The sequence below is a fragment of the Phragmites australis genome, chromosome 6 (assembly GCF_958298935.1).
Source record: "Phragmites australis chromosome 6, lpPhrAust1.1, whole genome shotgun sequence".
NCBI lineage: Eukaryota > Viridiplantae > Streptophyta > Magnoliopsida > Poales > Poaceae > Phragmites > Phragmites australis.
The window spans coordinates 3893120-3919190 of NC_084926.1; the positions used below are offsets into that span (position 1 = coordinate 3893120).

General features: G+C 42.8%; 3 protein-coding genes and 1 pseudogene across 3 annotated transcripts; 2 read left to right on the top strand and 2 right to left on the bottom strand.

Moving 5' to 3' along the window:
• Positions 1-766: 766 nt before the first annotated feature.
• On the bottom strand, positions 767-10154 carry LOC133921169 (presequence protease 1, chloroplastic/mitochondrial-like). Its single transcript, XM_062365939.1, has 19 exons — positions 9773-10154; positions 9207-9387; positions 8849-9023; positions 8627-8759; positions 8453-8523; positions 6994-7077; positions 6550-6640; positions 5915-6435; positions 5664-5828; positions 5342-5560; positions 4403-4530; positions 4118-4307; positions 3844-3927; positions 3665-3762; positions 3095-3359; positions 2828-2990; positions 2461-2641; positions 1334-1405; positions 767-1219 (listed from the first exon to the last, which is right to left on the bottom strand). The coding sequence occupies exons 1-19, from the start codon at positions 10059-10061 to the stop codon at positions 1078-1080; spliced, it is 3252 nt and encodes a 1083-aa protein (XP_062221923.1). The 5' UTR covers positions 10062-10154; the 3' UTR covers positions 767-1077.
• A 1246-nt stretch (positions 10155-11400) lies between these two features.
• On the top strand, positions 11401-12950 carry LOC133920357 (uncharacterized). Its single transcript, XM_062364973.1, has one exon. The coding sequence runs from the start codon at positions 11579-11581 to the stop codon at positions 12767-12769; it is 1191 nt and encodes a 396-aa protein (XP_062220957.1). The 5' UTR covers positions 11401-11578; the 3' UTR covers positions 12770-12950.
• A 2368-nt stretch (positions 12951-15318) lies between these two features.
• On the top strand, positions 15319-19136 carry LOC133921171 (uncharacterized). Its single transcript, XM_062365940.1, has 8 exons — positions 15319-15509; positions 15592-15894; positions 16504-16787; positions 17485-17613; positions 17988-18110; positions 18207-18314; positions 18414-18592; positions 18803-19136. The coding sequence occupies exons 1-8, from the start codon at positions 15377-15379 to the stop codon at positions 18924-18926; spliced, it is 1383 nt and encodes a 460-aa protein (XP_062221924.1). The 5' UTR covers positions 15319-15376; the 3' UTR covers positions 18927-19136.
• Positions 19137-19572: 436 nt separating this feature from the next.
• On the bottom strand, positions 19573-24638 carry LOC133921172 (peptidyl-prolyl cis-trans isomerase CYP40-like; annotated as a pseudogene).
• Positions 24639-26071: the final 1433 nt, after the last annotated feature.

Sequence of the window (26071 nt, forward strand, 5' to 3'; positions counted from 1 at the left end):
AGCAATCCTTTGGCATGGCTTGGGGCAGGAAAACGTCGACTTCGGAATTTGGCTAGCCTGCAGCAACACCTTTGCTGATGTGTCATCTTGTATAGGCTGCATTAAATGCTTTGCATTTTGAAATTAACTTATTTCAAATTATGATAACTTTAAACCATACATCGGATTTGTGATCCGCTTGAACCGGTATATTTCTTGCAATTTAACCTAGAAAATAAGATCAGTGTTGATTATATTTTAGCAATAAATACATAATGATATGTGAAGCCAATGTCATACATCTTGGTACTGCTATAACTTAGTTGTAACCCAAACACTCCTTTCTACGTCAAATTTTAACACTACCATGACCAATATTTGGTCATGCTAGTTTGCGTCAACAATTAGAAGCACTCATATGTCCATTTAATGCACCCCGTTCCAGTTGCAATGGCTGCAAGTGTTAAAGAATTTTATATTAGTAGAATATATTAGTGAAGCCATTGTAGATTGCAAACATGCTCTGATAAGACTGATTGCGATCTGAACAAATTGGTACTTCCTTTGCAGAGTGTGTACTTAACGTAGAAAATTTCGAACAAACATTTTGAGCAAATTGCATAATCTCTTTTTTATATTTTGTCAAAATCCTTGGTACATCTGAATATGGTCAAATCAATAGAGATCAGACAGGAAACTTGGTGCGATAGTGCGATCTAAACTGTCAGGTATCCGTCGTTGCAAAAGGTGCACTCAAATACTCCATATCGAAAATCCTGAACAATCATTTGAACAAATCTAATAATCTCTTCTTTATATTCTGTCAGAATCTTCGCGTGCATCTGACTTGTTTGAGCACTGAGCTTACGCGGTGGAGCAATCTAGCATACACTAATGTGCTTCGCTCATCACTCTGAACTAATTATTGCCCCCAAAATTGCATGGGAAACTAAAAAGCCATGATTCACCTACAGTGATGGAGAGGGTGCTCTCGCCATTATGCCTTGGCATTCATCAGTGAAGGGCAAAGGTCGAAAAAACCTCTGGGCTCCGTGCAGGTTCTGACAAACTCCTGCAAAATGCAGGAACGGAGGAACCTCACAAACACTTCTTTATTTCCGAGAATACCACATTTTCCTTGTTTGCTGCTTCCACGTCATCAGGTGATGCAACAGCAACCACAACCCCATTGTCCTTGATGGTTTCGACAGCATCAGCAAACTCCTTGAAATCCTTTAGACTGCCACATGAAAACCAGCACAATCAATGTTTTTTGTGAAGAAAATATCAAGGTGGATGATACGGCAAGCGCAGAGACAAAAGTATATGATGTTTGGATCATGGATTTGTCTACCTCGTCGATAGTATCTCTTCACGTCTTTGCTGCCGTTCCTCGTCCGTGATGTCCAGCAAATATCGCATTAGACTGAAAAAAACCAGTATGCACGTTCAGTTCTTACATATTATTTATGCCCCACACTAAAGAGAGCATAATTTGCACAGTATTTCCATAAGATACAATTTAATCCAAAAGAAAATGCATCACAAACCAGCAACTAGATGTGTTCAAAGGCTGGGCTGCGTCAGTTGCATGACCTATTTCCCCAATATAAATATTATTTATACCAAATTTTAGTACAAAAATAAATGAGTGAATTGCACAAAACTATAACTATTGTGTCATTTTGACACAAAACTACAACTATTGTGTCTAGTAACCCCATTTATGTTATCTCTTCTGTCAAAATTCATTGTTCACGGTACTGTTCACTGATTAAAAAATCAATAGTCTTATATTTCTTCAAAAATCCTAGAATTTTTGTATGTGTTCCATAATCCATGTAAAACCCATTTTAATTGGATTCACCCAAAAAGACTACTTTTATAACTTCTAACAATTGTTAGGGCCTCAAATAAAATCTCAAAAATTTAGGAAAATTTACCAATATTCTTTTTATATGATGGACTAATTTCTAAAATTATTTTCAGCCCTAGATTATATGGTGAAAAAATGAGTTACTTTGTAATGCTCCATTCAGTACCGATGAATTTCGACAGCAGATATAACGAAAATCAGGTTATGTGTGAAATTAGTGTACAAAACTTGTAGTTTTGTATTACTAGGCACAATAGTTATAGTTTTATGTTACAAATAGCGCAATAGTTGTAGTTTTGTGCAATTCACTTAAAATAAATTAATATATAAGGGATATATATAAGTCTAATACATACTTTCAGGCTTGGGCCTAATGCCCTGAAATTGGGGACCGAGCCCCATCCAAACCCAACAAATTTGAGCCTGCCAGGCTATGCTGCCCATGAACGGGCCTACCAGCAACAATACACAGGTTTATAGAACCTCAATATCAGCCCCCATCAGTGCAAAAGTTTGATCAAAACCGCCAATGATAAGGCATATCATCAATTTTTGGTTGAATTGTGCTGAATGGGAGTACGCAGCATAAATAGAGGCTTACATACCTGCTGTAACCTTTAGCATCCGGTAGCTGGTAGGAATCAACATCACCTATGGTACCAATAATAGCTTTTGTGAGTGCATCATCATCCATTTCTAGCTCTCTGAGAAACTTTGCTGTCTCATCATAGACCTCGAGTGTTTTCAGTAAGTTTGGATCGCGATATGACAAATAGGAGAACACTCCTGCAACAGGAAACAATATTTAGCAGTATGTAAATAATTTGCCCTGCAGGAAGTGTAATGCTTCAATCAAATATAGTAATATATATGAACGTGCAATGGAACCAAATGACTATAATTTATCCGTTATATAACTATATTAAAAAAAGTTGACATAGCAGGTCAAGAAAAAGAGCTCGAATAAAGTACCTGAATGGGTGTCAAAATCACAAAACCCTCCATACGCACCACCGCTAACTCGAACACGGTCCCATAACCACGTGTTGCTTATGTGCTTTGAGATGACATAGGCACTTCCATTAAGCTGGTATCCACTTTGGTAAAGGTTTCCAGCTTTTCCAACATAATTAACCTACAGGCAACAGATAAAATGATATTGAAAATTCAGTATGCCAAACTGCCAGTGAGGAATAATCTCCCAAAGTGCTGAAAGCTATTCAGACAAATAGCCCTTACCTGAGTTGGTACAACAATGGCTTCGTTAAAAGAAGGTAGGCGAGAAAGCCATGGATCACTTCCAAGGGATGGACTACTTGGGAGCGAATCAAGAAATTTGGCGATATGTTGGCTTGATTTTTCTAGATTTTTCCAGTCACTTGTTATGTTGATCAAGCAACCATCCTTGGAAAAGAGTGATTTTCTCATTTCCTCAAGCGAAGATGATATGCTGTCCCAGTCTTGATCAATCTTTGTTTCCAGGTCTCGCAAATACTCAAGATAACTGTTGATAGCAACAAATAAATGAATGAATATCTCAACACATAAATACCATGCCGATAAACATAATGGCTTCTAGTGCAGATGATAATGCATTTCTTATAAATGGCTTAATAGCACATAAAACGTAAGATCCTCCACATAAAAGAAAGAAGAAGAAAACCAAGAAATCATATCATAAAGGTAAGCTACAGTGGACTACGCCAGAGTCATGTAATTATGCTTACAATGCAATAACAATAAATTCTATTTCAAGAGCCAGCTGACTTAACAATCTGTATATAATGTATCTACCACAAAGAATCTTACCTAACACCACCCATTTGTTCACCAATCCATCCAGCTGCATTTAACTTAGCATCCATTCTAGCAGCTGCAATGACATGGCCACTGCCCCTCAAACGGTTCTGTGTTTGAACAAACCGTTAGGTAACCACATCAGATGCATGCTTATGATAGTCCACATCAAAAAGATGCCAGATTAGTACCTCCATTCTTGCTTTACTTTGAGAAACAAACTGTTTGAACCTCTGTTGTTCTGTGAACTGAACATCTTGAAGAATGGTGTAGATCTGAAAGAACAGAAAATAATATGTTTTCATTATGCAAATATGAGAGCAGTAATTGCATGACTAGGTCATCTTCCATATGAGAGTTTCCATGCAAGTTAAACAGATTAAGCAACAAGCATGAAGCATGTCTTCTGCACCCTGTCGTTGCCTTTGCCTCTATGGTCTACACAGACAATCATCAAAAACATACCAGATTAAACAAATCTTCTACTTGCGGCGCCATTGCCTTTCCCCGAACAATGATGCGAGTAAGAGGATCTTCTTTTCCCCTCACCGATGATGTGAATGGGTAAACTGATATACCTCCAGTTTTTCTTCCAATTAATTGATTAAGCTGCACAAAGTCCATGTCTTTTGTGCCCATCTCCATTAAGGATTGGCTGGCACACATGCTCATAGTTAGTTCAAGTACCACATAATATACGAAAATATCTTCATGATATATCAACAAACATGTATTGATCAATCAGCTCACCAAAACAAAGGCAACAATTGTTGATGTTCTTTCTTCATTGAACTCATGTCAAATACAACTTCGGAGTAGACAACATCATTGGTGAAGAGATCATGTTGCAAAACCTTGACACCATTTATCTCTCCCACCTACATATGCCATTAACAGTGTGACCATTGTATTCTCTACTCTAACTAAAACAATAAAATGAAGATATCTAAAGATATATAACCTATTCAGGAAAACAAAGGCAGCAGACTTATTAATTATCAGTTCATGATTCTACATTATCAACCTTTCCATATATATTCCAAGAAAAAGAAATCCGATATACTTGATTGGTGGTTTGGCCTATGAACAGGAAAGCATGCAACTTCATACCAATCTGTGGGACAAATTAGGGGCTGTCTGGTGCTCTTCCCCAGCAGCAATTAATCTGACTGTGCAGGGTAAAGAGGCTATTTGGCACGCACAAGTTTTTGCTGGTAATATTATATTCTTCCTAGGCAAATTGGCCTAGCCAAGCAAAAGTTTGGGAACGTGGGGGAATCTAGAAGATTCACATCACATACTTATTTACTCCTAAATCACTTCTCTTGTTATACGGTGCAGTAATAGGTTATGGCCAGTAAATGTAACGCTGGTAAAGGCTAGATTTTTTTTTCCTTCATAAAATGGCACCATACAAATCCAAACTTGCAAATCTTGCCAAATGGCAACAGTTTACATTTAGCTTAACACCAAGCTGGGCAGACTGCTAATTTCTTCGGAAACCAGCACGTGTAAAACTAAGAGCTAGGGCCAATTCAAAGTAACATAGGGCTAAACTTCAGGATTTTTTTCAAAGCTCCGCTGGAGACAGAGTTTGGAGTTAACCTGGTTTCAGAGCTTCAGCTGAGGTAAAAAATGCAGAACATTGACATTGGCCAAATAGGTCACAGGTGCAAGTCAAAGAATTACCTCTATTGGTACATGAATAGGCTTTTTAGGGATATCTTGCAATGACAGGCTAGGGACAGCCCTGAGAGCTTCCGGAGGGTCTGGAGTTTCTTGTTTATCCTTTAGCTCCTTGGTAGCACGTGCCAACTCTGCAAGATCCTCCTGAGTCATGTTACCTTTTACTTGTTTAAGAATTTCTTTCTCTGCTGCTTCATCACGTGATGCTTTCTCTGGATCAGGCTGCACAATAAAGGTTTAAATTGGAAGCATGTCTGAGGCATAGAGAAAAAAAAACTATTTTAATGTAAAAAATATATTCTGAAGTGAAAAGTTCTCTACTGACCTGCATTTCAACTGTGACACGATGTACATTCTTCAAAATAAATTTCTCAATGAGCGGTGAGAACACAGCTTTGGATCCCTCCTCTGCAATGCGTGCTTTCAATTGCTGCAATGGTCGTTCATATTTCAGAGGCTCAAAGGGGTCCATATCGTATATCCATTTGCCCTGCAATTTTTTGCAAAGTTGAAGACAATACATGAATATGTTCAAACATGTCTTTTTCAAAAAGGAAATGAGATATTTGCTCATACAATTGAACGAAGCATCAGTGACAAGCCTCGAGGAAATGATCCTGTGTTGTTCTCCCTAAGAGCAAATTCGATCGTGTTCATGGAAGCCTCCACTGCTTCTGATGCAAACCCTTCCTCTGCCAAATTCTTCAAAGTTTGCATAACCAGCTCTTCAACTTTTTGAATGTTATCCTCCGATACACCTTTCAAGCCTATACTAAATTGTGGTTGAAGGAGCTCATCCTCAACACCACCTCCCACTATAGCTTCTCCTAGACTACTTTCAAGAAGAATCCTTCTAAGTGGTGATGCAGGAGTTCCCAGCAAAAGATGATCCAGGAAACCAAGTGTAAGCTCAGTTTCTACATCTAGTGGCTCCTCTGACAACAGCCAATTAATGCACACCATATATTTCTTTGTCAAATCACCTTCTTGACCAGCAGGGTACTTCTCTACGATCCTCACTGGTTCTTTGAATAGCCTCTGCGGCCAAACCTTTGATTCATTAGGAGTGGGGCTGGCTTCAAACTGGTCAAGGTATTCTATAGAAGTTTGAAGAGCGTTCAGAAACAGGAAACTCAGAGCATCACAAAAAGGTGGTTCGAAAGGAAACTTTGTGACTACCATGAGTAATTGCTATTAGATGTACAACTTACCACTAAGAACGTGCAGCCGCTCTTTTGGGTCATCATCACCGTAGAACCAGATCCGCGCATTGCTTGGATGATAGTACTTACTGTGGAACTCCTGCACGTCAGACACAAAAAAGGAAGTGAAATTAAATTCAAAACAAACTAATCAACCAATGTTAGCTTAATTATACTCCAAAATATAGAAATATTTTTCGGTGGTGCTTGAGGAAATCTAGTGTGGTGATCTAGTAAATCCTCTTTATAATTTGTAGTAAAAACCACCAACCATCAAAACTTCTAACAATAAAAGAGCAAAGGGCCCTTGCTGGCCCAGGCAATACCTAACAGCTCAAAGAGCAAAAGACACTATGAAACACTTCATTGCTGGTACAGGGCATGTAAGAGCAAATAGCAAAGTAAATATCAAAAAATGAAAATACCAAATTTGGATCAAGACTAATATCAAACCTTGAATTCTTCAAAAGTAAGCTTTGGGATTTCGTTCGGGTCCCCACCACTATCAACACCATATGTGTTCTCAGGGAAAAGTGCCTGCATAAAGTTCTGAAAAGTTAGGCCCTTCTACATGTACAAACTGGCAAAATAGGATCATGAAAAGAGAAACTAAGCGGGGAAAATGCCTTTGGGATCTGATAAGAACGGCACAAAGGGGTACTCAGGCTTATTAGCACAAACAAACAAGCGCAACCCTCGTGTCTAGTTGCCACTATGAGTTTGGAACCTTGAAAGCCTGAACAGACCGCCGGTGTTAAGCCGGAGGAAGGAGAGGATGAGACCAAGTCATCATGCCCCTTATGCCCTGGCCGACACACGTGCTATAATGGGCGGGACAAAGGGTTGAGATCTCGCGAGGGTGAGCTAACTCCAAAAACTCGTTCTCAGTTCGGATTGCAGGTCGCAACTCGCCTGCATGAAGCAGGAATCGCTAGTAATCGCCGGTCAACCATACGACGGTGAATCCGTTCCTGGGCCTTGCACACACCACCCATCACACTAAACCAGGAAGAATCAACCAAGAAGCATATACTACAAATAAAGTCACAGGTCATTACTGTACTGAGTCTAAAATATACCCTGCTTAAACCAGAACGCAGAATAAATACAGGAGGAAATGCAACAGCCTGGACCCGGTTCATTGCAATGCTTAGTTATGAAACTTGTCAGAAAAAGGGGAACAGCACATCAATCTATAAGTATGGATCAGGTGTCAGCTGATAATGACGGTACAGAAATTGACCAAAATTCAACTAATTTATAGTGTCAAAGTTCAATATCAATAGATGTAGGTTGTAAAAAAAGGCCTGACCTTGTTAGGCTATCCAACAAGGTGATCCTTGGGCAATGTCATGCAATGGACGATGAGAGATGTAATCTCCCTCTCCTAATGGTGATAGGGCCTTGGCTTCGTAGATTGTAGCGTTTCTGCATTCGAGGCCTCATCTTCAAGCTCTTGCTAGTGGGAGCCGTGATCACCTCCTGGAGATCGCGGCAGGGACTTGGACAGAGGGTTGGAAGGCAGAACAGCAGGGATAGGCAAAGGAACAGCAAGGCAGGAAGGGAGTAGAAGTAGAGGTAATTGATTCCTTGATTGATCACGGCATAACACTGAAAATATATAGCCGGCTAAGAGATATCTCAGCCAGCCTACAAGATCTTGTTCAAATCCAACTTCTATCTCTACTTTCTATCTCTAACTCCTTCCTGATTGAAACCTACCAAACTCTATGACATTTCCTAAACCGAAACTGATTAAATCATCAAACCGACTTGGACTCTATCTCCTAAACTGACTCTGGAACATGCTTGCCACGCTTGCTGTACGCCTTGCCGGTCATAACAAATGGCTAATGAACTCAAATACAAGAGGCCAAGAGATTGAACATCTGAAATAGAACAAATAGTTTACCTGTTGAGATACACGTCCCATTATGTTATCAGGTTGAGAGTAAACTCCTTTCATCTCATTGAAGACAACACCTAAAGTCACAAGTTAAAGAATTATATTCGGATCCTTTTTGAAGGACAAGTAACCACACATATAAATGTGATTGCTCCATTAGATTAGAATCAATAACCAAACCTTTGTAGGTTATCTCTTCTTCAGGGTTGTCAAGCTCATAGTGCCAACCTTCTTGTTGAAATGTTTGGAAGTCCTCAACACATTTGGGGAAAAAGACAGCATCAAGGTATACATCTACCAAGTTGTAGAAATCCTGCAAAACAAACATTTGTATGATGGTAATGTTGAAGAAGAGTTGATAAAACAAATAAATGAAGCAGATTTGTGGCCATTAGGTATCACCTTAGTGTTTGTTGATGCAACTGGATAACACGTTCGATCCGGATATGTGAATGCATTCAGGAAAGTGTGCAAACTTCCTTTTAAGAGCTCGACAAATGGTTCTTTCAAAGGGTATTTTCTTGATCCACAGAGAACACTATGTTCAAGGATGTGGGGTATGCCAGTAGAATTTTTCCTGGTAATAATAAGATACTTCTTTAAAACACCACACCAAGCTTAAATACAATGATTCGTTCATTCCCTATCTGTAAGTAGGACTCCCTAACTCATTTTTGTGCGAGAAATCCTATGCCAACGGGACAACAAAATACTAATATACCATTAGAAAAACGAAGAAACAAGGACTGAATGCACTTACGGAGGGGTGCGGAAAACAATGCCGAACACTTTATTTTCATCGTCATTTGACACAGACATCACTTCAGCACCTGTCTTCTTGTGCTTGTAAAGAACAGCAGTTGATTTGCACTCATCTATAATCTGTTCAGAGACCTTTTCAAATCCGAGCTTTGCAGCATACTCATGAACATCATCCATATCTGCTTACGTCAGAAGAAACGATCACACATTTGATGAACATATGACCTTGATTTTTCAAATTACAAAAGGATGCATTTTGAATGCTTGCTTCCTTTCATGGTAGTGTATTTTATGTTTCAGCAGCCTCATGTAAAAATTATGAGCAAAACAACATAGCACCTGCACAACTTTTATGCTACAAACTCTATCTTGAGACATACTCAATTATTCAATACGCAAAAGGAAATCCCAGCACAGACTAGCCATCACAATGCAACTTTTACAAATTTATTCCCAATTAACACATTGTTCCTTTTGCTTCGGAAATTGCAAGTAAAATAGCACACGTACGTCACTACGCTTTCCGATTTAGAGTAGATGAGTTCGAACAAATGCAGTCCTCACCTTGGGGCACAGGAGAGGGCGAGGTGGAGACGGCGGGCGCGGACAGTCGCCGCGCAAGCCGGGGAGCAGCTGCCGGCCAGTACCGCCCGGCGCAGTGCAGCGGCGCGGCCGCGGCCAGGAGGCGCGCGCCACCTCCGGGCAGAGCCGAGTAGCTGCGCGATGGGAATGAGGAGGACGACGGCCGGCGCGCCGCAGACGAGGCGGAGGCGGCGGGGACCACTCGCCTGCCCCTGCGGCAGCGATGGAGGAGGCGGCGGCCGGAGGCGCGGAGCAGCGCCACCCGCTCCATGGCGTAGGTGTCCAGCTTGCCCGTCTGCCTCTGGATTGGAGGAGGGGGCGGCGATTAGGCTTTCGGTTCCTGGGCCTTTTCGTTCGCGAGGTTTTGCTTGGGCTTCAAGAAGGTGAGGAGAAAAATCTTCGATTTTTGTCTCTTACTCTTTTGGATTTCTTTTACGGGTGGATTTTGGATGGCTGGGATTGTTTGATGGAATCTCGTGTGGTTGACAGGGAGTTGGGGGTTGACGGAACTGTGCTGCAAAAAATTGGCGTCTTGCGGACGTGTCTGCAGCATGGACATTAGAGGGTGTAGAAGTAGAGTTTTGCAAGTCTTGCAGATAGGATTGCAATCGGGAATTGTGATATGAATAGTGTTTACATAAATTCGTATCAGTTAATTTTTGTTTTATCTATAGGTATATCCGTGAACGTATGTGGATAAAATCAAACTTGTCGTCTGCAGGTATACTCATTTACCCATTGATGATGAGGCGGGGCTGTGGCAGCGAGGGGTGGACATGGAGGGGCTAAGCGGTGGCAACGGCACGGGCCGAAGCTCGCAGCAACAGTGCTGCTCGAGGCGGGGAGAGGCAGGGCTAGGCGGCGACCACGGCACTCGAACAATAGCTCATGACATGACAAGGCTGGGTGCCCGATGGAGTGGCTCGACACGGGGAGATACGACACCTGATAAAGTAACTCGGGGTGGGGAGATGTGACACTCGGCAGAGTGGCTCGGGGCAGGGAGGTGCAGCTCCTAGCAGAGCGAGGAGGGGCGGTGCCTGGCGGAGCGACTTGGGGTGAGGAGAGGCAGCGCCCGACGGAGTGGGTAAGGGTGGGGAGGAGCAAGGAGGGAGCGTGAAGATCTCGGACGGTGGAGGGATGGCGGACGAGCTAAGGGGCGGGGTTGCACGGGTGGATGGGGATTAGGTGTGAATAATGGTGGCAGGCATCAGGTGGATGGGGATTAGGATTAGAGTTAGACTGCTCACGGCCCACCTGTCACGGGTAAATGGGTGATACGGGTATGAGTAAGTCTTACCCGTCAAGTAGAAATTCGTGTCTACGAAGGTGCCAGCGGGCATCAAATAGGGAACAAATTTGATCTTATTAGGATATTTACTCCTAGATAAATGGGTAAAACTGTCATCCCTACTTTGAAGTTTTCGAAATTCATTTTTTTTTTCAAATATAAGCTTTTCTTTCTAATTTATGGACATGCCGAATTGCCGATGTCAGCCTAGAAGTTCGAGGGTTTATTTTTTTATTTTTTAAGAAAAGAAAAAAGGTATTCGAGCTAGGCTTGTCAGACTCAAAAGTATTGGGCCCATTGTGAACCGTGGGGGGCTGCCTCGACTCTTTTTTGTCCGGCCCATTGGCAACAACAAAAAAAACCCCAACCCAACATGGCAACAATTCCTCCTTTCCATTAGTCTCCGCCACGTTCATATCCGCCTCTTGCCTCGGTTTCCTTTCTGTCTTCCCTCTCAAAACCTCCACGCCGCGACGCGCATCTCTACACCAGACGTGATGGAGCTCGTGACGCCGCCGCCGCCGCAAGACTTCGTGTTCGACGGCGCATTGGGGAGCACTAACCCGTTCGCCTCCACCGACGACGCGGCGGCGGGCAACCCGTTCTTTTCCGCGGCGGTGACCGCGCCCCCGTCGCCCAACCCGTTCGAGCACCTCCCGCCCGGCGCCTCCGATGTTGACCCCTTCGACCTCTTCCAGCACTTCACCAGCGCCCCCGCCAGCCCGGCGCGTGCTGCGGCCATATACGCGCAGTTCGACAGCGTCGATGGCGGCGGCCGCGGCGACGACAAAGCAGACGACGACGGGTTCCAGCCCCGCGTGTCCTACTCCACGGTCGCCTCCACCGTGCCTTTCGACTGGGAAGAGAAGCCAGGGAAGCCGAAGCCCGAGTTCGCCAGCGCGACTGCAATGACGGCGGACGGCGGGGAGGTGGACGACACGGACTTCGACTTCGGCGTCCTTCTCGACAAGGCCGCGCAGACGCAAGAACTGACGACGGCCGACGAGCTCTTCGACGAGGGCAAGATCCGCCCTCTGAAGCCGCCGCCGCGTTTGCTCGACGGCGGCAGCGTCGGGTCCTCGCCACGATCGGCAAGGTCAGCCATTTGGTCTCCCCGGCTACGGAGCCTGGTCGGGCCCGGCAGTGCAGATTTTGACCCGTTTGCCGCCGCCCTGGCGAAGGCAGCCAAGGCCCCCTCCCCTCTTGGCGCCGGCGGCAAAGACGACGCAGGCGGCATCGAGTCAGCTTCTTCACCCAAGAAACCCGACTCTGCCACGTCCCCGGCCTCCACTCCTCCGGCCACGAACAATGGCGGGAGGAAGAAGTGGCGGCTCAGCGACCTCCTCCTGTTCCGGAGGGCATCAGCCAAAGGCCGCGCCACCGGCAACATCAGCAAGGACCCAGTGTTCAAGTACTGGCCGGTGCAACAACTTGGCCAGCCGATCAAGAAGGCAAGCGCGGGTTCCGTGTCGACCAATGGCGACGTCTCTGCCGGGAAGCGAAAGAAGCAGAGCAAGAAGGCCGCTGCGTCGGCAGCGCCGGAGGACAGCATGCCGATGCCCCACCGGCAGAGCGTGATGGGGTGCGTCCGGCTGCACCCGGGCCTGCACCGGCTGGCCAAAGGGTTCAACGGGCATTCGGCGCACCTCGGCGGCCCCAGCACCACCAGGTCGGCGATGAAAGGGTAAAGATTTCTTGGAAGAACGATGAACTCCTTGTTTCGGTATTTCGCTATTTGCTTCCCACGTTCGTGAGACAGTGTATAATTCGATTCATTTTTCAGCATTTTGTTTGGCCTTTTGGTTTACTCTACCCTCATGTATTAAATGATGATGATAGAAGAGATTATCCAATAACACGCTGTTAATGAGCTACAGTCTCTGTTTTCATCGTTCACTTGGATTGCTCAAACAATGCTTGATATTATCCAAGAACACCACGCCGCTGAGAAGTCCGCATCGCCCAGTGCGGAACGCGCCGGCTAGCCGGAGCAGGGTGAGCTCGTCGGCGCTGGGGGTCCCGTCCCCAACACCATGGCATACTTGTGTTAGGTGAATAGGCGATAACACCGACGTGGTTTGAACACGCGAAGGATGCCAGACAATTGTTCTTGCCGACAGATTGGCGTCGTCCCGCGCTGCATTTGGCATCCATATCAGGAGTAACTCTCCTTGGGTAAACGTCGGTGTAAGCTTTGTTCTACCTGCTCCTTGTATTTTGCTTGGTAGTGCTAATCATGTTGTGCTCGTTGGTTTATCCTAGACGTGTTTATATATATCCAAACTATCTTGTCGAAGTGTCGCGTTATTCCAACGTTGTTCTTTTCTCCTAAGCCAAATGCAATAATACGTAAGAGACTGCAACATTTCAAGGAAGTGCTGGTCATGTTCTGAACTTTTGAATTATGATAGCTCCCATTTCTATGGGCCCCAGTTGGCACGTATGCATCAACCACACACACATAACATGCAGATCACTTCATAGATCATACGTCTTAACCACTAAATATGGTAGTATGACCACCTGAGTCAGATTCGCCGAATTATTTGACTACTATGACATTCGTTTCCTCTTGCCCGGGTCAAAGACAACGTGACGATCTCACCCCGATCCAAGCCACGAACAGATGTTCCCCTGCCCGGGCAACCTCGCTTTTTTGTGAACGTGCAACGCATCTTCTGATAGAAGTCGGAACATACATCTACAGGAGGATTTGGTTGGGATGAATCCAGCACGATACAATGTCGTGGGTCGCAGGTAGGAGCCATGTCTGGGAAATGACAATTAGTGATAACTGCTGGACGCCTGGACCAAACATGTTAATATGATAAACTTTCGTTGTCTCCAATTTCAAATAACGAAAACAGGGAGTGTAGGGTTGCATAGGCACACAGCCCCGAACGTGGAAATCTGATAAACTGGAGCAACTTCTTCTATGCTCAAGTAACCATCGATTTTGCTAATGGCAGTCGCGTGTTTTCTTGTGCCAAAACAGTTGATTTTTTCTGCCCTCGTGATCTTACGTAGATATTTATGTTCTTATGTGATGTTATGGCCTCCAGCGAGGTTTATCATTTGGTTGCTCGTAAGACTTGTCCTGTTTGTTTATGTTCTGAATTCTGAATTTTAAATTATGGATTGTAGAATCTCATCTTAAATAGATTGTGGATTAAATTATAATTCATATATATTTGCAGAATTTACTTTCAAAATTTAACCATTTATTTGTAGAATTCATGATCAGAATTCACAATTCAAAGTAAACAAACATGGACTTAGAGGGAGGCTTGGATGACGCCGGCCATGAGCGGATCCACAAGGCATTCTGAAAAACCTATGACTACTCTGATTTTTGCTAAGTACTCAGTCCGGTCCATTAGAAATAAGGAAAAATAAAGAAAAGCTCCAAAGGGACTCGTATATGATCGACAAACTCAATTCCCTGCCTCGGGCTCGCACCAACTCCCTCCACCAGCTCGAGTACTTCCTATCCCCATTCCTCTCTAACCCTAATTCCTAATCCCTAACCTTAAGCGGTCGATGGCCACGGGCAAGCGCCAGACAGGCAGCACCATGGAAAGGAACACAGCTGCCGGCAGACGGCGTAGCACGGCCACGATGGCAGAAGCAGCAGGCGAAGGCGGGGACAGTGGTGGAACTTGGAAGCAGCCAACAAGTAGTATTTGCACTCCATTCTTATGGTTTTGCCCAAGGTCTTCACACGACGCTTGTTGATTGCAAATTTGCAATGTCTTCCTTCATTAAAAAACCAATATTGTCTGAGCATGAGTTGAGTTAAACATGGCCAAACACCTAGCGCTCGCTCACTCGGTTAGGAGAGTCACATCGATTAACACACATGTCTGTGTTGAAACCTACGTGTATTCATCTTTTTTCTTCATACTATTTCTTTAAAAATCAGATTTGATCAAACATTTCAGCACATGATATAATTGCTTTTAGTGAAAAGGTAAATTGAGAAAAAGACAGAAATAATTTAAAAATTAACTTCTTGTGTGTCTTAGACCATTCTCAACCATATTCTCATCATTTTATTCACTTTTTGATTTCCCTTTTCGTTTACATTCCTTTTATTTTTTCTTATTTTTAACAGTTTTTCTTAAAAAGATTTATAAAAAGAAAAAAATAATACTATTCTGAAATAAATAGTCTTAAGATTTTTTTGTGATGAAAATTATAAAGAGAAACCGTTCAAAACCAAAAACCCCCCAACAAAGCCTTCCTTCTATTCACTCGTCACTCGGCACCGAAACTCACAAGCCACCAGCAAGGAAATGGCGATCGCGATCTCGCAGGATGCCTTCGATTCCATGGTCCGGGAGAACATGGAGGACCTCGGTATGGATCCCGATGAGGCCCTCGCCGACGCCGTCGAAGCCCTCACCCTCCAGGGCGCCGACCTCTCCGGTACCCACCAACTCCTCCGCATCAGATCCACACCTCCTCATTCGCTACACGCTTCGCCTCAGGCTCTCGCTGCTCCATGCAGGGATCATCAAGCGCGTGCCCGGAGAGGCCGACGCGGCGGAGGTGAGCCCGGTGGTGCGGGTGCTGGACGAACTGAAGGCCTCTCACAGCGCCAGTGGCGGGTCGGGTAAGGATCTCGATAGGTTGATCTCTTTGCTCGACGAGTTCCGCGCCCTGTGTAGCTCCGGCGAGGGGTCAGAGAATTCGGCGGTCGCGGTGCGGAATGGCGGCGTGGAGGCGCTCGTCGCCCTGTGCGCGTTGGCTCGGATTGAGCAGGAGATGCTGCTTGCGTCGGCCTTGAAGGCGCTGAGCTCCGTGCTCCGGGGTATGACGTTACTGTCTTTGCGGTTGTTCTGAGATACGGCAATGAGTTTTGCAATCTACATCGCTCTTCTATTCACAACTTAAGTTTGCAGTTATGACTTACCAGTAGAAATTTGAAACTTTTGTTAAACTAGCATACTAGCGTCTATTAATATTCCTGGTTACCGCGAAAATGCACTTGGAAGCAGTGACTCGTTTCTGCTTGGCAGAAATTACACATGTGCTAATGTTATAGAATGGTGTGCTAGAAAATTGGATGTTCAATATTTAAAAAAAATGGATATAGTTGTACCGATAGACTCAACACGCAATTGTTGTATTCAAATGGCAGTTATGAGCTTAGTATAGACCGCTTCCATTGCGTGATTTGTAGTTTCACATACTGCGTACAGCTATAAAGTGTCTTGTTCTGCTATGCCCTGTCGCATTTCAGTCATGGTGGTGCCATGTATATTTATTTATCTCCTCATATAAAAAATCATTATTCTAGTTTCGCTTTATTTTGCACTGCAAAATGATGGATGAAAAGATTTGGCTCGCTGCACTCTTTATTATATCCTGGCATGGACAATCTGTACCATTTCTAACATCCGGAATATTCAATCTGTAGATGTTGTAAGCACCGAAAAGTTCAGACAAAGTGAAGGGCCCAAAATTGTCATGGATATCTTGAAAGCAGACTCAGAAAGTTCAGATTTACTGGATGCTGGATTTAGTGTTGTGGCAGCGGGTTCTGCTGGCAATGAAGTTGTGAAAGAATCCTTTATGGACTTGAAGGTTCATGAACTCATTCTGCAGGTTATGAGGGAGAAATCAAAAACTAATGTGCAAAGCTTGTATGTTGCTGTACGTGTTCTGTTGACGCCTGATGACAACCGAGTAGTGGCTTCTCAAGTATGTCCTATCTATCCTTGTAGGACTGTGTGAAGACTGTTGCTATAATTTCACATTAGCAAATGCACCAGTTCGATGCGAATATGCTATGATTTGTGGAAATATTTGGCATTGGCATTTCTTTTTGTGATCTTATAGAAATAGATAGTGATATGGCAACTAGCTTGCGCTATAATATGTACCAGTTATGTGCATGCAATGAGTCTATATGTCATTGTTAAAATTGTGCCTTGCTGATTTCATTTCAATTTGGAATACAGCAAGAAGCGGAATGCAGCATTTCAGTAGATATTTGAGTGGAATCAGATTGGACATTTGCTATCTAGTACTGAATAGACTTCTAGCAATGATTGTATGTTAAGACAGCATGTTGACAGAAATAATATGGAAGCGCTATGTGTTGACTTCAATATTTGGAGACATTGTTATGCCTATCCTTTTTCTTTCTTTTTGTATATGACCATTTTGTTTTCTCAATGTTATCAGAACATGTAATCTTGGTTGCTAATTTTGATACTAAATTTTCCTTCAATTTGTTTATCACCTGATGCTTATTATGTTATTTTATTTCTGTACATATTCATCTGAAGGCATTTTAGACTGCTTAGATAATCTTTTGCCATGATAGTTTCACAATAAACGAGTTTTGAGATGAATGGAATTTGAAATATGAACTAAATAAGATGAACTTGACCAGGTATATGGATACTCTCGGAGGTTTGCAGAAATTGGGATTGCAGAAGTTCTTGTCAGTTCACTTCGTGAGCAAGTCACTCCTTCCAGCTTGCCATCTGCTTGTGCTGCTTTAAAGGCGATTGCTGTCAATGTAAGCTATGCAATGTTGTCCATTTTTTATTTGCTCAAGCTTCAGTTTTCTTGGATGTTGGAAGTGGGAACTTGGAAGGAAAAACTTCTCAGGAGGGAGTTCACTCTGGGAAGTCCTTATGTTATTAGTTTTGTCTTTCATCTGTAGCTGGCGAGTAGAAATTTGAGTTGCATGTCAAAAGTATGATGAGTTTTATAATAAAGTGTCAACCATCATCTTGCCCTTGCCATTTTTCTCATGTTTTTGTTATTTTCTTTCCGTGAAGTAACTATGCTGTATGTTCATAAAGCAAAAACAAGCTATTGTGCAGTAACATATATGATTATGAGCTGACGTAGGAGAACTTCACCATCTTCTGTTTTGTGTTACCACAGGATGAAATATGCCGTTCCATATCTGAAAATGGTGGAATCGATGTGCTTCTTCAATGCATTGATGAGGCTGGTGAACACAAGAACAAAGTTATAGCAAGATCTTGCTGCTCTTTGTTGTCTAAGGTATGGTATTATGGTATAACATTGCAACATTCTTGTACTTGAGGGCATCCCACTTTCATTAAATTAAACTTACATCACACTCTTTTCTTTTTTAAGCTGGCTGCGAGTGATGCGAACAAGTCTGTTATCATTCAGCGACGTGGTTTTGATAGGTTCTTAAAGCTGACATCCAGATTTTCTGAAGATCCTTCTATAATACAAGAGGTACTTTTTTTGAAAAAGAAACAAGAGATACTATATTAAATAGGAAATACTGAATAATTTCTATTTTGAGATACCGTCCTGAGCTAAATGAATGTGCAGGTGATGTATATGGTGACGGTCCTTACACTGAGGTCACCAGAAAATGCAGCACGTGCAGTGGAAGTAGGCTATGGGACTCTCGCGATCCAGGCAATGCAAAGGTTTCCCTCCTTGGGCCAGACCCAGAAGCAAGCGTGTCTTATGATTCGTAATCTTGTTGTAAGAAACCCTGAAAACAGGTATATTGTGGAATATGCACTTCTTTTTGCATTTTTCCTTGAAAACATTATATGTACAGAGTTTATCGGGCAGGTGAGATCTATTGATGGAAGTATAATTCCAATGCCGCACACAACTACTATATTGTCATCTCCAGCTAGTTTTACATCATTTTGCTGATTTACTAATAATATGTTTCTACATCCTGACACTTGGTGCTGCCAATGCAGGACAATCCTACTTAACGATGGTGCAGAGAAGCTTATTAGAAAGGCCAAGATGATTCATGGAAGCTGCAAAGATGCTGCCACGTCTGCCTTGAGGGACCTGGGATTGGACAATTACAATGCATAAACACCATAGGAAGTCTATGTAGTGTTCTGGTTGGCCATGTGAGAACGTTTTGAAGAAAATACATGTCGTGTGGGTTATCAGGTGCCGCACTAGAAGGAATCCATAGAATTGTACTACTGTGCTTGCGTCTGTAAGTAGAGACGTAAGTTTTGTATCTTTTGAATCTTTAGGTCAACCTAGAACTAAAAAAAATAAACTAGAGATTTAGGGCATGTTTGGTAGAGCTCTTATTGATTTAAATTCTCTAAGGAGAGTGATTCTCTGGAGAAAGTGATTTTGTGATTGAAAGTGATTCTTTAGTGATTCTCTAAAATAAAATATATGAAGAAAGTGATTCTTTGCGGAAAGTAAATCAGGGGAAGTTATTTTTTTTTAGCTTTCCAACTTTTAGTTTATTTTAGAGAATCACTTCTACAGATTTCACTCAGTGAGTTAAAAGCTGAAAACTGCTGTTTGGCAGAGCTCCCCTTGATTTCAACCGGGAAGTTACTCTGTGAGCTCTGCCAAACAGATCTTTACTCCCATCTATTTTTTTTTTAAAAAACTAAATAGTTACCCATAACTACTCATTGGGTGCCTACTTGTATCCCTATCTAATTAGTGATCCTTATTTTGTGTGAAAAATTCGGAATGTGGGGCTACATGATTCCCAACTTATATGTGCAAAATAACTCCAGTGCATAGACAAAACGCAAAATAAGCAAACCACGCACAAGGAGGTATGGGTCGTCATCAACAGTAACTGTTTATCAGCAACCGTTTCTGAGAATCTGACTGTTCCAGTCAATGCCAGGCATTACATTCCGTACGACAACGTTGTGAATCATGGATTCATGGTTCCTTCTATGCTGAAAAACTAAAAGGCTCTGGTGTCACCCCACACTATTTTTGGTCATCTAATGGGATTTTGTTGCGCAAACTCCCTCCTTATACCTGAAGAACATAAAGCATGAAGTCAGAATGCCTAGACAAAAGTACATGCGCTCAAGTCAAAAGATATATCAGTTCAAAAGAAGTCAAAAGATATATTGGCTGTAGGTTGTAAAGCAAAATCTGATTACCTGAACATTTTGAGATTTGCCAAAAACCCTGCGAGTCAACTACTCTCCTGCAGGAGAGCAAAACAAATTACATAATGTTGTGCCCAAGGACTCGTGTTGTGCCCAAGGATCAGGATTTTGAATAGCGAATGACATAATGTGGTAGTAGAAAAGTACTTTGTTACTGTTCTCTGATCGTCCTGAAGTTTGGAACATCCTCGAAAATGCCTTCTTCTCCTGATCACGTCTGTCAGAGATCTGCCCGAATCGAGGATGACAAGTCAGGAAAATCTGGAACATCCATTAGTTCTAGGATTCATAGAAATAACGAACTAACCTTCTTCTTTGCAGCAGCAAGTTCTCGTTTAATTCCTCCTGAAGAATATCAAAACAAAATCAGCGTTCTCAATCATGAACAAAAAAGTAAAAATCAATGAAGAGAGCATGGAGATGCAAAAACCATCATTTGGTTCTAAATCCAGTGCGTGCTTGAAGCTCTCAACTGCAGCATCAATATCTTTGAGTGCCATGCGTGCCTGCAAAGACGGTACAATGTGAAATTCTGACATGTCTGCTAGGAAGTTTGAATTAACCATGAAGGTGCTAAAAGCAAGTCCTACCAACACAACAGGGCTAGCAATAAAGTAGAATCAGGAATAGCAAATATTTTACTTATAAAATTATGCTAGTACGGCAGGAATGCAACATATAAGTAACTATGCAATCAACAAAAACATATGCAAATAAGCCAGTTGTATTCTCCACAAACTCTGGTTTTATAGTACATACATTTCCATGTCCTTCCTGAGATATGCTACTAGTACAGGAAATGTAAATTTCGACGATTTAACACTAAAGACAGACATTAACCTGTCCTAGTCGAAAAAATGCCTTTGCATTGTCCTCCCTTTCACGCAATGCAAAATCTGCATCTAACAAAGCACCCGCCATATCTCCCAACTTCAGTTTGCAAGCCTGAAGAAGAAATAAATGGCTTCAATATACTAGCAAAAGATACTAATGTTTGCACGGCTCAACTGTAGATCCAGTTGGGGAAACATTAATGATGCAGCAAATAGAACCTTTCAAAATGTTATACTACAGAAAATCATAGATCTGTGAATGAACAAGCGGCTGGAATGGAACTTACAGAGCTATTTGTGAGTATAATTGACTTTGTTTTTCGCAGTGATGAGCTCCTCTCTGGACATAAGTTGGCCGTTAGGAATAAAAGTGAAATGTGCCTAGGTGGTCCATAGTTGAATAAGCTGTAGAATTAACAAAACTGAGCACTGATAAGATAAAAGAAGAACTACCTTCATCTATGTCTTCTTTCTCCCAGCAAAGATCTAAGTACCGCATGGCTTTTCTGTATTTTCTGAGGGCTGTCTTGTAATCCTGTTTCTGTACATAGCAGTAACTTAAGTTGCACGTTCCAATAAGGAACCACATGGGGTACTTGACATATTATGACTATCTACCTACCTAATTTAGTGGATGTCGGGTTTTGCAAAAATTTGGCCAATTTTTATTACAAAATGCAAGACCTGCAGAATTCCACTGGGTTTCCGAAGTACCTAATTTTACATAGTGGAGAATAAGCAACGTTTGCACAAAATGCTGTGTTTTTAATTGACATGAAGTTCATTTGCTAGTTGCATGGCTTCTATTTTACCATCTACCTGAATAGCCTAATGGTACCAGTCAGCCACAGTTGAAATTCCACATATGACTTAAAAGAATATTTGTCAAATATGTAATACAAGCTGCAGTCAAGTAAAGAAAATGAACCTTGAAACTTCCATTTCCAAAAGCCTTTGCAGACTCCACAGCATTCATCCACCAAGAAACTTCTGCAGGCTTTTCATCGAGATCAATCGGCCAATCAGGATACATGTCACCATCCTTGAAAAAATTTGCAACTCCATCATTGAAACCTTCTGGTAGCTCCCCACAATCAACAATAACAATATCATCAGTCGGACGGTCAGCTTCTCCAACAGAAATATGCTCCATTGCACGAACCACCCCCATCCCTTTTGTAACCCTACCGAAAACAACATGTTTCCCATCGAGGTGAGGTGTTCGGGTGGTAGTGATAAAAAATTGGGATCCATTTGTGTTGGGTCCAGCATTTGCCATTGATAACATCCCTTTCCTCTCATGCTTCAAAACAAAATTCTCATCCTCAAAGTTCAATCCGTATATTGACTGTCCTCCAGTTCCATCACCAGCAGTTATATCTCCACCTTGCACCATAAAACCCTTGACTATACGATGAAAACATGAGCCCTGAAAGTTTTTTTTTTTTTGGGTAGAAAAGGCGTACTCAAAGTTGTCAGCAAAAAATTCTTGGAGGTTAAAGTCTAGATGGAAAAATAGAAGGTAATTGGCGGAGGTCAAAAGTGGGACTAGTTGTTCACAAAGAACTAAACAATTCTGGTTTACATAACATAGGCTTATCTTCATCTTTCTTTCAGAAAAGGAAGAATTATTTTATGAACGTTAAATGTTAAGATCATGCTAACTCTGTCCAACGAACATCTAGCACTAGTACCAATCTCTTACTAAGAAATGGAAAAGCAAGTCCCCCAACATGTCCAAGTCCCCACCACTACAAAGTACAAAGCATGGAAGTCGCATTATGTTCATTGCACAACTGGATCCATGTAGTTGCCAACAGTTCAATGGAAAGACTAATCACTAGTATGTCAATTATATATTTCTCATGCATCATCATTCCAACTAATGGTTTGAAGAATCTCAGCTGTTAAATGCCAAACCTCACTCAAAATGTAAGTTATACAGAGCAAAGACTGTCCTTTACTCCTACCAGGCTATCACAACACAAACTGCTAATGGAACATCGACCACATAAGATTCATTTGCATCCATTGAGTTTGTCCTAGACACAATGCACAAATAATAAGCACTGCAAATCTAGGGACACCTGGCACTCACAAATGCTGCTTTGAGGCTAATCTAAAGCTGTAGTAGTGTGAAGACAAAATTGCCAGAAAGTGTGCATGTCATGTCCATATGACCACATTGCAGGACCTTGACTGGACATTTCAGGTTTCACAGGACATAGTTGCGTTGAAAACAATATTGCCGCATAAAGCAAAGTATGAAATTTGAAAGGAACTGTCGTATATGACGCTTTCACCAAGTACTTCAAGATGCCAGAGAAGAAAGTAAGTATTGGAAGGACATAATGCATCCAAAGCCGAACAGTGAGATGAAGTCAAAAATGGAAGTAGGGCCACGTTTACCTGTACCGGCACTAGTGTTTAGTGGCGCCAGTAGTTGAAACTAGGCAGTAAATCAATCAACTAGTACGTCAAAGCTACTTGAAAAACAGCAACACTAATTTGGATTTCACAAACACTAAAAGCAAACGATATTAACAGAGTATTATTTTGTCTGACAAAAGGAAGCAATCCTAACAAAGACCCCAAAAACAAGTTTGTCGAATCAAAGCAAAAGGGCAGCAAGGCCTTGGAAAGATATCACTGTAATCAATCAGAAAGAAAAACTACAAACTACAACTCTAACTGCAAGGTACATACACATCAAAATCCAACTAGAATTATATATTATTACTTTTAAATGAAGCTCCAACTAGAATAGACAAAATTGGATCAAACCGAGTTTATTTATCCCCAGTGCCTAAATCAATAATTGTACGTCTGTACCGATCATGTCGCACTAAAACCAGGTGGCAGCAAAAAGCGTGCATGCTGCGATCGTTCAGGGCGAAATCATTGTACTGGTACCCATCACACCAAGACGAAGGTTACAGCTTGAATTAGACCGAGTACGATCGAAGTGGGCAATTACAGAATTGAGAACCAAATTAATCTCAAGCAAACATCGCTATCCGCATCAACCAAAACCTAGTGTTCCAAATCATAGTAATAGGCTATACAGACTCCGATTCGTCAACCAAAATCACACAATCCCCAAACCGAAGACCTTAGCCAGTAGCCACCCGAACTAAACCCAGTCGCACCACATTAAAACCCCAAACCTCCCAAAGTCTCTGGTTCTTCAACCAAAACATAACTACACCAAAAAGCGCATTTGGAATCAACCGGGACAAACCCTGTAGTGGAGCGGCGCGCCGGTGTCGGCGCCGACGCCCTTCTCGCCGGTGCAGAGCGCGCGGAAGTTCTCCGCCGTGCGCGGCGCCACCGAGGAGTAGAGCTCCACCACGATCCGCCCCTCCAGCACCTCGGGTTCCTCGCCACGACCTCCTCCACCGCTGGCGCTGCCGCCGCCTCGGCAGCAGCAGCAGCAGCGGGGCCCTCGCGGCCGCTTTCCATCGCCGTGCCAAGCAGGAAGGCGGGAGCAAGCCCTAGTGACGGACTTCTCGAGGCGCGCGTCGGTGATGGCGGCGTGAGCGAAACAAAGCGAGGCGCCTCAGCCTCGGGAAGCTGACGGCGAAATGGTGGGTTGTGCTTGTGTTGCAGCGCCGCGTTGGGCGTGGTAAGTTCAAATAAGGAGGGAGCGACAGGACGGGGGGCGAGGAGGGGAAGGGGACCTCCGCCGCCTGAGGCGTGAGCGTTGGTTGGCGAGGTTTGTTGCTGCCTGACTGGTGGGCCTGTTTTGTTAGGCCAGATAGGGATAACAATAAGATGTGATGGATACGGATAATACTCATTATAACCGTATCTGTCTGTTATTATCGCTTGTAAGTATACCGCGAATGTTCATAAGTGAAGAGCAAGCATCAAACCTATCAACGCGGGTATACTCATTTATCTGCTAGGCTTACGCAACGCGGTGCTAGGAGGCGACGGGGCGGGTCGGGGCTGAGTGACGTGTATGCATATTATGAACACTGGGATTAGGATTTAAGTCTTGGTTGATCAACACAGTAAGAGGTGGTTTCAATATGGATAAAATTTCAGAAAATCCATTGTTTCGTACCTGTGGTTTTAGAAGACTGTGAGATATGGTGCTACTTAATACATTATTATAGTATTTGTGTCTATTTATTTGAGCCCATATCATTAACAACTTATTTGGTTTTTGATCTTTTTCCTAATACATATGTACACTTAATAATAGTATAGATTTTCATACTCTTTCAGATATACAATTGATATGGACACGTATAGAGCGTGGTGATAAGGCTCCGGGAAAAACCGGGTCAACGGAGGTTCGAATCCTATCCCGCACCTTCGGTCTTCAAAGAAAACTGTGCAGTTGAGGGAGCGCTGTTTAAAAAAAAAAATACAATTGCCCGGCGTCTGCGTGACTCTCCACGGTACGAGCAGCTACCGGTAGACGCAAGGAAAACAACAAAAATCAATATATTACTGTTTGCGATGGTATGGTTTTATGAAACACATAAATCACTTTTTGTCAGGATATGCCTTTGACATGTATGTAGAAGGTGCAACGTAGAAGATAAATTTTTATCTCCCAAATTGCTGCAACCCGACTGAAGCATACATGTGGCGAAAACAATAGACGAGGCTGATCAATCCTCTTAGCGAGCGTATATATAATTGTAGTTTCAGTGTATACATTTTCAGGTCGACTTCCTCGCTAAAAAAAAGGAGAAAATTCAGTGTCGACGGGCCCGTTTCCATCGGGTTGAAAGGAGATGCGTAACCCCATGGCCAAGCCGCCGTGTACCCATTCGGTGTTTGGTTTGAGGACCCATCCTAATGGGAGTCCTCTATTGAATTTTGATGAGATGACATCATTCCTCGTATTTACACTAATTAAGTGCTTGCGATGTATGAGATAGTGATGGATGAACTCATCTCACTCCTCAAACTAAACAAGTTGGATTCGAAGCTAAGATCAAATGGATCCCTTACCAACTCATTCCTCAAAATCAAACAGCATATAAGTAGGACCGCAGCCAATCCTCGTTGGAACACCGCGAACTCGCTTTCAACCAACGTCGGGGGGCAGCGGCGTAAGCCGACATACAAGATACAATCAACAGAGAGCCCCTCAGCTGTTGCATCAAATGTTCTATCGAAATTATTAGCAAGGGTTAACACAGTTTAGTTCATTTTCCAAGGAGTGCACATAAGAACCAAGGAATTATCTTCACAGACAGCAAGTACACTGACATATTCAACC

Bases quoted from the DNA above. Each gene is read 5' to 3' on its own strand.
- LOC133921171 (XM_062365940.1), top strand. From the start codon at position 15,377: ATGGCGATCGCGATCTCGCAGGATGCCTTCGATTCCATGGTCCGGGAG. The intron at 17,614-17,987 runs GTAAGCTATGCA...GTGTTACCACAG, and splicing joins TAAAGGCGATTGCTGTCAAT to GATGAAATATGCCGTTCCAT. The intron at 18,111-18,206 runs GTATGGTATTAT...TTCTTTTTTAAG, and splicing joins GCTGCTCTTTGTTGTCTAAG to CTGGCTGCGAGTGATGCGAA.
- LOC133920357 (XM_062364973.1), top strand. From the start codon at position 11,579: ATGGAGCTCGTGACGCCGCCGCCGCCGCAAGACTTCGTGTTCGACGGC.
- LOC133921169 (XM_062365939.1), bottom strand. From the start codon at position 10,061: ATGGAGCGGGTGGCGCTGCTCCGCGCCTCCGGCCGCCGCCTCCTCCAT. The intron at 8,760-8,848 runs GTGATACCTAAT...TTTGTTTTGCAG, and splicing joins TTGCATCAACAAACACTAAG to GATTTCTACAACTTGGTAGA. The intron at 1,220-1,333 runs GTAGACAAATCC...TTCATGTGGCAG, and splicing joins GAAGAGATACTATCGACGAG to TCTAAAGGATTTCAAGGAGT.